This window comes from Limanda limanda, chromosome 14, assembly GCF_963576545.1.
Source record: "Limanda limanda chromosome 14, fLimLim1.1, whole genome shotgun sequence".
NCBI lineage: Eukaryota > Metazoa > Chordata > Actinopteri > Pleuronectiformes > Pleuronectidae > Limanda > Limanda limanda.
In genome coordinates this window covers 6,240,025-6,256,109 of record NC_083649.1, presented here as the reverse complement: position 1 = coordinate 6,256,109, position 16,085 = coordinate 6,240,025, and the positions used below count along the sequence as shown (strand labels likewise).

At 42.5% G+C, this 16,085-nt stretch overlaps 2 protein-coding genes across 2 annotated transcripts; both read left to right on the top strand.

Moving 5' to 3' along the window:
• The first annotated feature begins 1,371 nt into the window (after window positions 1–1,371).
• LOC133020009 (glycerol-3-phosphate phosphatase-like) lies at window positions 1,372–2,295 on the top strand. Its single transcript, XM_061086609.1, has one exon. The coding sequence runs from the start codon at window positions 1,372–1,374 to the stop codon at window positions 2,293–2,295; it is 924 nt and encodes a 307-aa protein (XP_060942592.1).
• Window positions 2,296–4,389: 2,094 nt separating this feature from the next.
• htr3b (5-hydroxytryptamine (serotonin) receptor 3B) lies at window positions 4,390–10,826 on the top strand. The gene is made up of 9 exons (XM_061086326.1): window positions 4,390–4,423; window positions 4,968–5,107; window positions 5,357–5,401; window positions 5,718–5,827; window positions 6,645–6,814; window positions 7,640–7,797; window positions 9,048–9,258; window positions 9,365–9,574; window positions 10,561–10,826. The coding sequence occupies exons 1-9, from the start codon at window positions 4,390–4,392 to the stop codon at window positions 10,824–10,826; spliced, it is 1,344 nt and encodes a 447-aa protein (XP_060942309.1).
• The last annotated feature ends 5,259 nt before the right edge of the window (window positions 10,827–16,085 follow it).

Genomic DNA, 16,085 nt, shown 5'->3' with positions numbered 1-16,085 from the left:
AAGACTTTTCAGCATTAATTTTTTCATTTCAAACTGGACTTTATTTCTTTCACACCAGTATCTTCATTAGTCTTCATCAGGATTTGTGTGTAAATTCCACTGTGAAGAATGAATTTAATCCCAACTTGCTCTCTTCGGTGTCTTAAAATCACCTTTTGTGGCCTCTAGAGAAGACGGTGGTAGAGGGGCATTATGTTCCTCTCCGGGAGTGGCTACATCTCCCAGAATGCACTACTCAGACAGGTGTTAATGCCTCAGCCCTCTGATAAGGGTAAGCATTTTGAAGGATAACTGAAGGTCAATGAATTGATGGATTATTGTCAGTAATGGTCAAGTATCTGAGAAGAATACTATATGATATTGATAATATATGGTATTTTTGAAGTTTCTCAAATTTTGTAATTTTTCAGGTGTTTTTTTCTCTATGACAACAAATGTAAACTTAAAATGTTCTAAATTAAAATGTAAATGTTGAATTCCTTTAATGAATTGATGCAAATAGGCAATTATAGTTCAAATTAGTCAACAATAATTAATCCCATCTAACCTCATCACAACACGACCCTGTCTATATAATGTAGATGATGCAGGAAAACATCATTTAAAGACTTTACAGCATCTCGTTCAGGAACATTCATGTTACAAACTGGACTTTATTTCTTTCACACCAGTATCTTTATTTGTCTACATCAGGATTTGTGTGTTAATTCCAATGTGAAGAATGAATTTAATCCCAATTTGCTCTCTTCACTGTCTTAAAATCATATTTTGTGGCATCAGGAGAGGACGTGTGGTAGAGGGGCGTTATGTTCTTCTTCGGGAGTGGCTACCATAGATAACTGAAGGTCAATGAAATGATGGATTATTGTCAGTAATGGTCAAGTATCTGAGAAGAAATACTATAAAGCAGTCCTGCAATCACAGTCTATGGTCAGCAGCCAGCAAGATCACGATCCACCATTAAATTCATATGCCACCATAATCCACAGTCATTGTCCACTGCCGCCAATCAGAATCCATCATCTGCAACAACGCCGCAAGATGGCTGCCGGGAAAACTACATCTCCCAGAATGCACTACTCAGACAGGTGGAAATGCCTCAGCCCTCTGAGTAAAGCTGGAGCTCAGGTGTGGGAGAGAGAGAGAGAGAGATCAAAGGAGTGGACATGCAGTTTGAAGGACTCAAGTCAGGAGCAACTTTATGGAGCCTATGTTTTTCCTTTGAAGAACTCTATCATGTTTTACTTCCTGAAAGACTTTTCGTTAGTGAATAATTACCACGTGGTATTAATTGAAGGAAGTTGGATGAAGTTGGATGAAGTTGACATTTTTGTTATTTTTCATCGACACCATCGCCGTCCCTCCTCCGTGATGCCTGCGGCCGGATGCGCTCCGCTGACCGGGCCTTTGGGCAAGCAGCTGCTGGCCTCGGTGGACTCGGTCCTGTTCGACTGCGACGGGGTGATCTGGCGAGGGGAGCAGGCGGTTCCCGGGGCCGCGGAGGTCGTCCAGCTCCTGAAGGACCAGGGCAAGAAGGTCTTCTTCATCACCAACAACAGCAGCAAGACCCGCAGGATGTACGCGGACAAGATGGCCCGGCTAGGCTTCCCGGTGGGGGAGGAGGAGGTGTTCGGAACAGCCTACTGCTGCGCCCGGTACCTGCGGACCGTGTGCGAGCTCCGGGCGGGGAAGGTCTACCTGATCGGGACCCCGGCCATGGAGCAGGAGCTGGAGGCCGTGGGGATCCAGCACACCGGGGTGGGCCCGGACCCCGTCGAGGGGAAGCCGGCCGACTGGGCCGCCGTGACCCTTGACCCCGAGGTGAGGGCGGTGGTGGTGGGCTTCGACGAGCACTTCAGCTACATGAAGCTGAACCGGGCCCTGCAGTACCTGAGCCGGGAGGACTGTCTCTTCGTGGGGACCAACCGGGACTCCCGGCTGCCCCTGGAGGGGGGCAAGTTCATCCCGGGGACCGGCTGTCTCCTCCAGGCCGTGGAGACCGCCGCCCAGCGCCGGGCCCAGACGGTGGGCAAACCCAACACCTTCATGTTCGACTGCGTGGCCTCCCAGTTCGGCGTGGACCGGGACCGCTGCCTGATGGTGGGCGACCGCCTGGACACGGACATCATGCTGGGGTCCAACTGCGGGCTGAAGACCCTCCTGACTCTCACGGGGGTCGGCACGGTGGCGGAGGCCGAGGCCCACCGGGACAGTGGGTGTGCGGAGAGGCAGCGGATGGTTCCGGACTACTACGTGAAGACCATCGCAGATCTGATCCCGATTCTGCAGGGATGAGGTCTACTGGTTCTGCTGGTTCTGCAGGGATGAGGTCTACTGGTTCTGCAGGGACTTGAGAGGAGCTACTGGTTCTGCTGGTTCTGCAGGGATGAGGTCTACTGGTTCTGCTGGTTCTGCAGGGATGAGGTCTACTGGTTCTGCTGGTTCTGCAGGGATGAGGTCTACTGGTTCTGCAGGGACTGGGGAGGAGCTACTGGTTCTGCTGGTTCTGCAGGGATGAGTTGTGCTGGTTCTGCAGGGACTGGAGAGGAGCTACTGGTTCTGCTGGTTCTGCAGGGATGAGGTCTACTGGTTCTGCAGGGACTGGAGAGGAGCTACTGGGCTAGCTGCTGCTAACTGGTGATGGGACATGTCGAGGCTTGTGTTGATGACGTATCTGGTGACGTTCAAAGCACTGTGGAAAAGTTGTACGGTAATTTTTTAAAACAAATTAATAAAATGTTATATATATATATACATTTTACGTGTTAAATGTTATCCCTAATAACACAACCCTCTGCCCAATTTGTTTCCACTTTCCCTTCCGACCCCTGCCATTGTATCATAAAGACAGACACAATATTAATAAGTTCATAATCTAGGTATTGGCATCACGCACATTATTAATTTATTCAATTCAAAGCTTCACACACCAAAGCCATGGTGTCATTATAATCACTCTGCCTGTTTTATATTTATTGTTCACTTGAAGCTTCGGCCCATGAGTGAACCAATATGATGGAAATAGGGTTGCAAAGAGGCGGAAAGTTTCCGGTAAATTTCTGGAAACTTTCCGGAAACTTTACGCCCCTTTTTCGATGATATTACTGGGGAAAAGATATTAGCATGCTGATTGAGGATTGTTCATCTGTTCATCTAGCCTATTTCCATTCATTTATCCATCAATTGTAAAATATGTTTACAGACGATTCCACTGGTTTGGCTAACTATTTATATCTCTGGCATTGCATTAGTGTTTTTTTACAAACTTTTTTCTCATCTTATTCTACAGGACAATGCCATGTGCACTCACTCATGTGTGGAGACATTTCACCCCATCCAATGTAGAAGGAAAGGCTGTGTACATTTGCAAATACTGTGCAAAGACCTATGTTAAGAATGACACAACGATGCCGAAGCATATAGTCAAGTGCCCAAAGTTTCCTCAGGGCTCAAATCAGCCTTCAAAATAAAATGTTTATATTTTTGTCTGTATATGACAAGGTAAATACAGTTATTATAAATTTCCCACAACATTTCCAGTTTATTCCCGTTTATTCCTGTTCATTCCCATGGAAAGTTTCCAACTTTGAATATTCCCGGAATTTTGCAAAACCCTAGATTGAAAGCGTCATCACTACGTGCTAACCTGAGGAAGATTGGTAGCCTGTCACACACCAAGAATCCGGTTTATTCACTAACGAAAAAAGTCTTTCAGGAAGCAAAACATCAGAATTCTTCAAAGGCAAAACATAAGCGTCATAAAGTTGCTCCTAACTTGAATCCTAACAACTGTAGTTTCAAAATCAAAGTTCCTCAGACGCCAAACTAAGTTTGTAACATGAATGTTCCTGAACGAGATGCTGAAAAGTCTTTAAATGGCGTTTTCCTGCATCAGCTACATTATATACACAGGGTCGTGTTGTGATGAGGTTAGATGGGATTAATTATTGTTTACTAGTTTTAACTATAATAGCTTATTTGCATCAATTCATTTAAGGAATTCAACATTCAACATCTTGTGGAACTTAACGCCCCTCTAGCACACGTCCTCTCGTGAGGCCACACTTTACAACACTAGATTATCCTCTGCAATGAAGCAATAAACAGGCACTAAACAAACCTTTAGGGAGTTTCCTTTCCAGCGAGTTTCATTAATTTACGTATCGCATTACTCGGGAGAAGTGGAAAATCAATATCAGTGCAGCCAAAGTCTCTGTGCTGCTCCGGCCATTGTAATATCCCTCCGCTCGCTGCTGCTTCTGCTGAACCTGTTCCATGAAACTGTGGATTTTCTTTGTGTAAACATATCAGACTTCTGCATGTGGCACCTGGAAAACACCTGGAAAACACCTGGAATCTGGAAGGTTCTAGATTTTTTTTCAAAGCCTCATGTCTCTGGTTTGGCTCATGCTGCTGTTCTCAGGTAAGATGTTTCCTCAGTGATATATTTCCTTCGTGGTGTGAAATATGTATCACCTGCAGGGTTTCTGATTTGTGAAATGTTTCTCAAAGTATGTTAGTGTGGTGTTTTCAAATATTTCTGACTGTTTTCCCGCCTCATATAACTTAAATAGGTCAGTTATCTGTCACAGATTCAGTTTGTGTAATGTGAAGGTCTATTTTAATTTAATATTTTAACCATAATTAAACATAACCAAATGCATGTACATATAGTAATTAATGCATTCAAAAAATGTGTTTCATTTTATTGCATAAGAAGTTGTAGAATAATAAAACTATAAAATGTTTATTTTACTTTACACAGTCTTCATAGTCTAATATCACAATACAACTTTATTGAGATCTTGCATCCCAGAAATATGACACATGAATCCATACATCCACCATTTTATTGAAGTTTGTTTACCATTATTTATGGATTGTATTGCATTGAGAAACTTCCTGCATCTGTGCCTTGTCAGTAACTCAGCTTTGTCCTGCAGCTCATCTGTGTGAATGTGTGCCAGAGAAGCCGAAGCGCTCGGCTCTGAACCAGCTCACCAGGACCCTCCTGAAGAAATACGACTGCGGAGTTCGGCCGGTCCACAACTGGACCAGTACCACCACCGTGTCCATAGACCTCATACTGCAGTCTGTCCTCGATGTGGTACTGCAGGACATCAGTACCTCTAGAACTTTACGCTTTCTCTTCCACTTGTCAGGAAAACCAGAATATCTTTAAAATTAACACAAGGAGTAAAACAAATGTTTGTGTTGTATTGAAAGTTGTACAGTCGGTCTTGTTGCACCACACAACTTTGACTAAGAGAAATTAGGTCGAATCAATTCAAGTCAAACTGCTTCATTTCGAGGTCTTGATATATAACAAAAGTTATATTTTGCTCTTTTTACCCAGGATGGAAAGACACAGAGCATTACTATTAGTATTTGGTACAGACAGGTATGTGGCCCCTCATCTCTCATTTCATTCTTCAAAATCCTGAGAAAAACAATTAACCTCTCTATAAAAGCCCAGGTTTACAATATATATTTTTATAATGAAAAACAGCTAGTTGAATTATGATGTATATTTACCTCATAGAATTTACATTATAAAAGTATAATATCGTATGTGAATTGGTTTCTATTATTGGTTATTAACAAGTTGTGTGAATGTGACTTTTTGTCAATCATTCCTTTATTGACATTGTAATTTTGTTCTATTTAAACATACTATATATTCATATTTTACTACACATGTCTCGTGTTGTTTGCAGACCTGGACTGATGAGTTCCTGGTCTGGGATCCAGAAGAGTTCGATGGCATCAACGAGATCTCTCTGTCATCTGATGCCATCTGGATACCTGACGTGATCGTTAGTGAATTGTGAGAACGGAAACCTTGTACTTTCAGCACTCTTCGGTTTTACCCAGTTCTAATGGAAAAAGCACTAAACACTGAATCCTCAGTATTATTTAAAGTTAGAAACAAGTTTTTCTGTGTCTACAAATTTGTCTCGACATCAGGATTCAGGCTTCTAAACTACAACACTTTTAACAATATAGCCCTAATCAAAATGTGTTTAGAATATTAGCAACAAGTAAACAAAGACTTTCTCTGCTATGAGCCTTGACTTCACAATACAAATCATCCTTAACTTTACTGTCACACACTTTCAAGTGGTCAGCATCAAAATAGTTTGTGCGAAACATAAGTTTATATGTCAAAATGTGTTATATTATATGTTTAAACATTAAATAAATGAGGATCAGCAGATCTCACATACTTTCAAATATTATTCCCTTTGATTTAAGTCTCTTCAAGTTGATAAAACTAAATAAATCACTATGAAACTGTTAGGTAGACTAAAAGGCTCAATCCCATGCAAAAGTATTTTCCTTTTATATGAATTGATTATTTAAATTGAGGTGTTTGAAAATTGTAATAAAAGAAATAGCCTAATTTTCTTAGGTATATAATATAATTTCTGTTAATTAAAATCTTACTTAAAAAATAATCCACAAATCAGTTAAATGTGACCTGTCCTGAAGTCGCCTGTGAAACACAAAGTCATGATTCCAAAATGGCCACTTCAGTTAGGACAGTCAAGTTGACATGAGGTTAATTCTGACGTGTCTCATATTCCAGCTTGTTTTCAAAGTCTCATCTTACCTGACCCCCCCTACTCCTCTTGTGTCCTCAGTTTGAACGCTGGGAAGTCCCCACCCATCCCCTACGTCTACGTCAACTCCTCCGGCTCGGTGAAGAACTACCGGCCCATGCAGGTGGTGCTGGCCTGCAGCCTGGAGATGTACGCCTTCCCGTTCGACAAGCAGAACTGCAGCCTCACCTTCCGCAGCTGGCTTCACTCAGGTCTGTGTGCCCGCCTGGGAGCCGGTGCTGGAAAACACATTAAATTCCTGTTACATCACCTACATACACCTGCAATGGTTAAACAGGGATCCCATTTCTATTTATTTGTAGGATGAAAGTATTTGATTTGTTCTGGTTCTCATTTCGAAAGCTTACCTCCTCCAAGGCCCCCGTGAAACCACAATTACATTGACTACACCCAGATTTCTATTTGTATCCTCACCAAATTGCACACTCATAGATATCATTCCCCCAAATATTGCTAATTTGTCCGTCAAGATCCATTAATAATTCCCTGGGAACTGGAAACTTTCAAAAAAGGCCCAATCACACAATGGTACACAAATTCCTGGATCTGCCCTTTTGTTCGGGTCAACGCTAAAATCGAATGGGTTCTTTTCTTGAACCGTTTCTCATCCTCTCACCAAGTTAAATACAAATCTGTGACACTGTTTTTCACAATGCAACCAACTGACCACCGAACCAAACAATCAACAAATAAACGGACGGGTGAAAAAGAGAAAGAAACATCCCGAACCTTACAGGAGCTTGGTTTTGTCAGTAGTTTTCTTCTTTCATTGGAGTTTAGTCATTTGTCATGAATTTGGTTAAAGATGAAGACGTATATGACACTGATAAATCAGCAGGGATCATCCGGAGCTCCAGCAAAGTAAGAACCTAACCCTAACACTAACCAGTATGAGGAACACTTCAATATCTGGCAGGAAACCAGACACACAAATCCTGCCTGGCAACAAAAGTGATCCACCTAGTTTACCCTCCATCTTTTTTGGTTTTAACCCTTCGACCTCTCTCCCTCTGCAGTGAAGGAGATAGACCTGACTCTGTGGAGGAGTGCAGAGACCATCGCTCACGATCAGGGACAGTTCATGAACGACGGCGAGTGGGAGCTGCTGTCCGTCCCGTCACGCTACTGGCAAATCCACCAGGACCAGACGGACTACGCACACATCCAGTTCAATGTACGTCTCAGTGATGCAAGGTCGGCATTTGTAAAGGAATGATGGAGAAACGTTACTTTAATCAAACCCTAATGTGTGTAATTGTGCTGCTGCTCTCCAACAAGCCACTCCTAGTGAGCGAGTTACTAAAGTGTGATTGGTGGTCGAGCCCTCTGTGTGTTACCCCCCCCTCAACCCCTCGAATCGCAAAGCACAGAGCAACTGGCCGTGACCTCCATGGATCGGACTGGTGGGCTAATGCCAAATGATGAGGCGGAGGCTGTTTCTCTGGCAGGAAAAGAAACAGAAAGAGAGAGGGGGGGGGGGGGGGGGTGTAGAGCCTCCATAATGAGACTGTCTCAGCGGCTGCCTGATCAATGGACTTCTTGTACGTGGTGTGGGGGGGGGGTGAGGAAAACGGCCTCGGAGCCCAGTGCAGGTGGAGCTCAGGGAGGTTTATTTATTCAGCTCCAGGACCCAAGGAGGCTTCTGGGTAACGGTGCACGAGTGTAATGACTCATTTGGATTTTGTTAGTGGTAGTTTAGGAAGAGATCATCATCTGCATATATTTACATATATCATCTACATAATGAAATTAACACCCTGCACATGCTATTCTTTAGTATTAACTTTATGTTTATTGAGCTGTTAATGAAGTTCAATAAAGCAAATGAATGAGAAAATTATTAAAAAAGTGAGAAATTTATAAAAATAATATATAACTGAAATATATTAATAATAATTAAAATAATACAATGGAATAATAATATACATGTATGCATACATGACATACAAATTGGATAATCATAAAATAAAATAAAAAATGTTTGTAAATGAAAAGAAATTCAAAAAAATATTGGAAGTCAGCCTGTGGTAATGGTGGATAGAATTAGATTCCGTACTAGAGGTAAGAAAACCTAATTTAAAATCACGCTGACATTTGTAATATTGCAAACACGCCTGAGAATATACAAATACATAATTTATATGTTTATATCATTTCATTTTATCCTTTTATATGTATTTTTTCGAATGATCCGTTGTATTTTATCTGTGTCTGAACATTAAAAGTCATCACAAATAGACAAAATAGTTTAGAAGCTGGAAATGACATCAGAGTTGACTTTAGATGGATAAATAACAAACCACTGCACGATGACAGACTGAACAGTTTTTCAGAAACTACAGAATCAGTGGTTAAATAAAAACATAGCCTCACACCTTCTGCCATCAGTCTCTCAAAGTGTCTCTGACCTTGTCTCTCACTCAGGTTCTGATCCGCCGGCGCCCCCTGCTGTACGTGGTGGGTCTCCTCATCCCCAGCATCTTCCTCATGTTGGTAGATGTGATGAGCTTCTATCTTCCTCTGGACAGCGGCGTACGCATCGCCTTTAAGATCAGCATTCTGCTGGGATACACCGTGTTCAGAGTCAACCTGGCGGGCGACCTGCCCTCGTCTGCCCTCACCACTCCTCTCATAGGTGGGCTTTAATCATGGTTGTATCAGCAAACCATCTTATCAATAGTGCTTTACTTTGTTTATTGGTCTTTATCGTGTTTTTACCCTCCCCTCTTCTCTCTACTCAGGTGTGTACTTCGTGGTGTGCATGGCCATGCTGATGCTCAGCCTCATCAAATCCATACTGGTGGTGAAGCTGTTCCACCACAGCGAGAAGGAGGTCAGGCAGATGTCGGTGTCCGCCTGTCTGCTGGACAAGTACGGCTCAGGTGGTCCCAAGTTCACTGAGAGCGCCTTCACCTCCATCAAGACCCTCGACCACATCAACACGTCTGCAGGTAAACAAGCTCAGACTGGGATTTTATGGGTGGATGTTTAAAAGTATGTTCTTACTTTAGGCTTCAGCAATCAAAGGTGCTCAGTGGAGTCGAGGGTGAAAGAAGTTACAGGCTACAGATGATAGATACTCGGCCTCTGGGATAGAGATGATAGGGACATGGACGCCAGAAATCAGAGTTCGGTTTTGCTTTTAGAAAATCCAAATAAGGACATAATAAATATGGATCATAACATGTTACACAGTTTCTTAAAGATTAAAGAAACAAACAAGCGAGTTATTTTCTCGTTGTTCCACATTACCAGGGCTCCAATTCTTAACTCACATGTTCAACAATCCAAATCACAAACTCAACAAATGATTATTGATCAAACCATAAATTCAACAAATTTTCACCAACTCACCCAATTTCTGATATAGAATTTGCAATAAACTAAAATTATCTCTAACACTGTCACAGGGACCATAGGACATTATTCATATATAGATAAGTAACTAAATGTAGGATTATTCTTTATTAGAAATCTTGTCAAACTTGAGCTATTTTCTAGATTTGTTCATCAGGTGAACAGACAAACCCACAATGTTCTGAAATGAAATGAAATTTGATTAGAAACTGAGAACACTTGGAGAATGTAAAGAAAGTGAAAGAATAAATAAATCCTGCATCCACCCCCTTAATTGAATCAGCTCTAAAAGTGAATGGGTTCAACCTTGGCCGATACCCCAACCTTCCTCTAAGAATCAATAAATCCTGCTGACAGAGCAAAGAAAACATAACCTCTATGGTGACAATACTGGGTTTATGTATTATTAAACTGTTTGGTCTTACAGTTGTAACTGTCGCCCTCTCACTGCCTCTATCCTTCCAACCTCCTTGATTCCCTAATTTCCCTCCTGATGGGTTTTGATTGTTCACATTTATCTATAAACATCTGTCCACATATATTGCTTATGTCTGAAATCTGATTTGTTGCTCTTCTATAGATTACGAGCTGGATACCTCGCTGGACGGGGATTTGTTGTCTCTGACTGAAATCCAGGATGCTCCCTCTGGGCCGGAGTGGCTCCTGCAGGAGCTGGTGTCCCTCCGCCTGGCTTTGTCTCAGGAGGACGTGGAGTCCTCGGCCCAGGCTGATTGGCTGGCCCTCTGTTCTAAGCTGGACCGCCTGCTGTTCCGTCTCTACCTGCTGGTGCTGACCGTGTACTCTGCCACGCTGCTGCTGCTCTGGGCCACCTGGAGCTTTGCCTGAACCAACACACGCTCAGAGACTCATTGATTCTTTAAATACTGGACAGGACGTCTGGATTTATGGTGTCTGGCACATTTACAGAGATTCCAGATGCAGAGCTTTAAAAGGAGAACGAGTGGATTATTCTGTGTGTATTAAAAATGAAACTAAACTGCACTGTGTTTCAAATACACGTCAAGAAGTGGTCATATTTGATATCTGCTGCACAAACGATTGTCTGAATTTAAATATATACAGTGTGTTGTATGTTAATTGTATAAATAAATAATAAATAGTTCCCAGATCTATAGCTTTTAATTTGTTGACAAAAATTCAATTGGGATCTATTTAAGTGTTTACAACAAGTTAAAAAATAAACTTCAATCTGTCTAAAACTACAACTATCGTTAAATATTCTGTTTGTATTTTCTCCACAGATATTCCACTATACAGCAGCCTCATAGTTTCACAGAGACATTATTACACAGGGTGTGTTATCATGTTTTCCAGACAGTGGAGATGTGAGCCATGATACTATGATAATAAAGCAGCTCCCTGGAGAAAAGCCTCAGTGCCGGTGTGATGTTATAATATTGTATTCATACTTTAATCTCCATCCTGCTGCCACATAATAGATCAATACAGCCCATTCAGAGCTCAGCTGCTGGGGCTCTGCTCCCTGTGGGTTTTCCTAATACTCGTGATAAGAATATCAAAAGTGCGTCGCACAAAACTTACCGGCGGAAAGATCCATGTTAATGCGATTTTCACAGTAATTGCGAGTCTCTTCTGCGAGTGGATCTGGTTACATGATGTTATGCAACAGCGCTGAGGATTAAAGTTTAGTCAGTGTCTTGTTTCTGTCTCTGTTACATCTTCTCCACCAAGACATCGGAAAATGTGCCAACTCAGAGCTGGTTATGTTGTTTTCTCCACAATCCAATCTAATGCATGAATTTAGCAATGATGAATTAAATAAATAAATAATTTTCAATTGGAAATAAACAGAATGCAGCTGCTCTACTGGATAAATTTATCATTCGACATTACATCTTACATTTTGAAGGTTTTTCTCTCCACCAGTTACCACATAGCAAAGGTGACCCGAATTTGTTTTGTGATATTTGGGCTAAATTCACTATTTACCACATGAGTCACTTCCAGATTACACGTTGCCTTCAGCACCGTATGTTTGCCAATAAAGATCCACATTTGTCTTGGCATAGACAGAAGTGCTGCATCATTGCCTGAAGTGAGGCTGGTCCTGTCTGATTGGTGCATATCCTGCTTTCTTATTTTGATGGAAGATGTAGACATATATATAACGAGAGTGGAAACTATACCGATGTATAAAAGTACAAACTTTAGTTTCTATTTCATCCTCATTTCATATGAACTTGGAAAGAGAGAACTTTTCAGCCCACAAGGAAAATCTTATTTTGTTCAGTTTATCTGAAAAACTGAAAAGCAGCAGCTTTAGAGATGCTGGTTTTGTGCTGGATTGGGAGGAGATAACTGAACATAACCCTGACCTCAATCTCACCCACCACCACCATCAAGCTACACAACTGCAGTGGAGAAATCATCGCACAACATCACTTTTGAACCCGTGTGCGGGCAAATAGCTGCAGCAAGGTTCCATTATCCAGAATCTAAGCATTGTCATACTTACGTTTATTGTGTTTACATACTTTTGACCATCTTCTGTATTTGTCCGCAGAGGTAATATTTTAATTTTGGACATATTTATTTGGCAGAATGATTTATTTACACACATTTAAAAGTTGTTTGATCCATCATACACATCCAACTGGCAAATTTAAATTTAAACTAGGGCTACGTTGTAGCACTAACGGGCCCGAGCACGTTGAAGTCGGTGAAGAGAGCGATCGATGACCAAGCGCACGTCTCTGCGTTGCATGCGTTTTGTGCTCTGTTCTGCAAGGATAAACACTTCACTTCCTGTAGCCAGCAGGTGGCGCTGTGTTTTAAGTCATGTTTTCTGTGTAGATGTCTTCAAGACGGGACTCTTGACTTACATGTCTAGTTTGGACCCGATTGGAGTGGACCAAATATGCCAGAGATACAGAAGCTCATGTTTTGAGGGCGTGTTATCAAACTTTGATGCCACGCCACGGTCACACCGTGAGATGAAATCAAATATACCAAGGAAGTTTATATCTCCATCTTGTTCAGATGAAATTCCCAGAAGTTGAAGTTGATCTGATGAAAGCCCTATGAGTTCGTCAAAGTACAAATGTGGAAAATGGTCAAAATAGCCATAAAAGTCAAAATGGCAGGCTTCCTGTTTGGTCTAAAGGAAGGTCGGTGTTTGATTGACAGCTAATCTCTGTGTGGAGCAGAAACGTTACCACGACGAACTTTGAGCAACAAACATGGAGACAAAATAAGTTAAAGATTTAAGCACAGAATCTAAATCACTGCTTTTAATGACTCGAGTCTATTTGAGCTTACAGAACTCAGCTGCGGCTCCATAATAAACCCTAACTCCAGCATAGAGAGGCTGAGTGAATGTGGTCTGGACTCTGTGGAGGAGAGTCCTGGTGTCAGAGACGCTGTAGAAGGACAGAACACCTGCTCTGCGATCCAGGTACACTCCTAATCTGGAGGACACAGGATCTGACACTGGAGTCAAAATGTTGTTGTAACAAAATTCATAACTGTTTCCATCACAATATAATGACCAAGATTTATCATTGTATCCAAATGCACATTCATCTGAGTCTCCTGCTCTGCTGATATTCTTGTATGTGACTCTCTGCTGGATTGTTTGTCTCCTCAGCCCGAATAGGATCTGTACAGGAAGAAAGATATATGGAATATTACAGTATCGTACAGGCTGCTATCGCTGTGTTGCAGAGTTCAGCAGGGTGACAGCCGCAGGGATGAAGCTGTTCCTGAATCTGCTGGTCCGGGAACGGAGGACCCTGTAACGCCTCCCAGAAGGAAGGAGGGCAAACAGTCTGTGGCTGGGGTGAGAGCTGTCCTTGGTGCTGCTGCGGGCCCTCCGCAGACATCTCTTCCTCTGGACAGCTTTGATGGTGGGGCACAATAAGAGGCCAAACAATTCAAACAGGACTTGACAGATTTCTGTTTTCTCCCAGTGCAGACATCACAGGCCACATCTTCAGGTCCAGCATAGCAGTGATCAGCAGGAGCATCTTGGAGTCCAGTCTTCTTCAGCTCCTCCACTAAATCAGCTAACAAGGTGTTTTTCCCCAGGACAGGCCTCGGTGTGAAGGTCTGTCTTCTACACTGAGGGCAGCTGTGGCTTCCTCTCTCCTCCTCTTTGTCCCAGTAGGTGTTAATACAGGTCAGACAGTAGCTGTGTCCACAGCCAGCAGTCACCGGATCCTCTAGCAGATCCAAACAGATCCAACAGGATAATCTTTCTCTGTCCAGGTGATTTTCTTGCTGCTCCATTTCAGCAGCTGCCACAGACTGTAGAATAGTTTCACTTCCTCCGAACAGAAACAGATCTCTGCTCCTCCCTCTCTCGTTCACTCCCTATTTTCCCCACGTTTTAACACACTATTGAAAAGAGCAACAGTATGGTCCCTCAGCAGCTGCGGCCTTTATGTCAAACTGTTTAAAGGCAGCTACCTTTAGTGCAGCTGCCTTTACTGTAGCTGCCTTTAAACAGTTTGACATACCGTTGTATTTTTAGACTTTGATGCGGGCCAATTAAAAGTGGATGGCCACCAAATCCAAAATGGTGGGCGTCCTGTTTGGTCTAGCATATGTATCCAAAAGACGTATTTCTTTGTAATGTAAAGACACATGTCCCTATCGATTTTTGTAGATGTAGACCAATCGTAGTGCCTGGGCTGCCCTTTCGGGGGCGCTAGTCAGTTATTTTGCCACATCCATTCCTTAAAACCATCTGAATGTCTTGGGGGGGGGCTGTTGCTACACACATGTAGTTTGAGGGAGATGGAACCATGAACACGGAAGTTACAGCCATTTTGTGTGTCATGGCGAGCTGATGAACTTTGATGCCACTCCATTAATAATGCTTGATGAAAAGTCACAGTAATCTTATGGCTACATTATCAATGTCTTGAGACCCATTTGACACAGTTTGACAGGTTCTAGGTCAGTGGATGAGGAGGAATAAATCCAAGTGTAAGATGTACCAAAAGCAAGACATTTCCTGCTACCACCAGGGGGGGCTGTTATTTTAAGTCATGATTTCTGTGTAGATGTCTTCAGGTCGCGACTCTTGTCTTATGTGTCTAGTTTGGACTCGATTGGACCAAATATGTCTGAGATACAGAAGCTCGTGTTTTGATGGCGTTTAATCAAACTTTGACGCCACGCCACGGTCACACGGTGTGACAAAAAGTTGTTATTTTGATAACATTAGATCTGCATCTTGTTGTGAAGTAACTCATCTAAATTTTAAGTTGATTTGATGAAAGCTCTACAACAAGTACATCAAAGTAAAAATGTAGAATATGGCCAAAATGGCCACTAAATCCAAAATGGCGGGCTTCCTGTTGCGTTTTTTGTTGAAACCTAGGGGCTGGATTCCAGGTGGTGCTGTTGAGCCAATTTACCACGCCCATTTCCAAATACTCCAGAATACGTAAATTTTCACCACTTTCTAATTTACTGCAAACTTTAAAAACGTTTTGAGCATGGGAAAGCCCTCAAAAAACCCATTCATTTAGCGGATAATAATAATAAGAAAAATGCCTTCAATTTCAATAGGGCCTCCCACCGGAGGTGCTCGGGCCCTAATAAGGTATTTCATTATTAATATTGGCAGATTGAACTTCCATATGTTGGATCTCAGTGTGAAGGTGAGTGAAGAAGACCACGGCCACTGTGGAGTTCATGTGATGAAGGATATTAAATGCAGAGACTTTGTTCTCTGTAAGTGAGTTGAGACTCAGACCGATAACTGATAATCATCATATCATACCGCCCTGATGTCCGCGTATGACTTGATCAATAGAATTACTCTGATATGATCCACGATAGAGTCCCACTGGCTTTTCTCCCTTCAGTCTATCAGCTCCATTTATCTGGCAGCTGTGTCTGTATTGAACGCGGGAGGAGTGGCGTCAGAGCTCATGCAAAAACCCTCTAATGGGCTGAGTGACACTAACGAGGTTTTGCTGCTGGCTGTGGCTGAACTGATGGATATAGTGGACGGACATGGAGCCGGGCGGTGTCAGGCGTCCCGAGGCCTCCCATCAGAGCAGCAGGCAGATTCCCACAGCGGGAGGAGAAAAGCACCGGTGAACTGGCAGC

Bases quoted from the DNA above. Each gene is read 5' to 3' on its own strand.
- LOC133020009 (XM_061086609.1), top strand. From the start codon at position 1,372: ATGCCTGCGGCCGGATGCGCTCCGCTGACCGGGCCTTTGGGCAAGCAG.
- htr3b (XM_061086326.1), top strand. From the start codon at position 4,390: ATGTCTCTGGTTTGGCTCATGCTGCTGTTCTCAG. The intron at 6,815-7,639 runs GTCTGTGTGCCC...CTCCCTCTGCAG, and splicing joins CCGCAGCTGGCTTCACTCAG to TGAAGGAGATAGACCTGACT. The intron at 9,259-9,364 runs GTGGGCTTTAAT...CTCTCTACTCAG, and splicing joins CCTCACCACTCCTCTCATAG to GTGTGTACTTCGTGGTGTGC.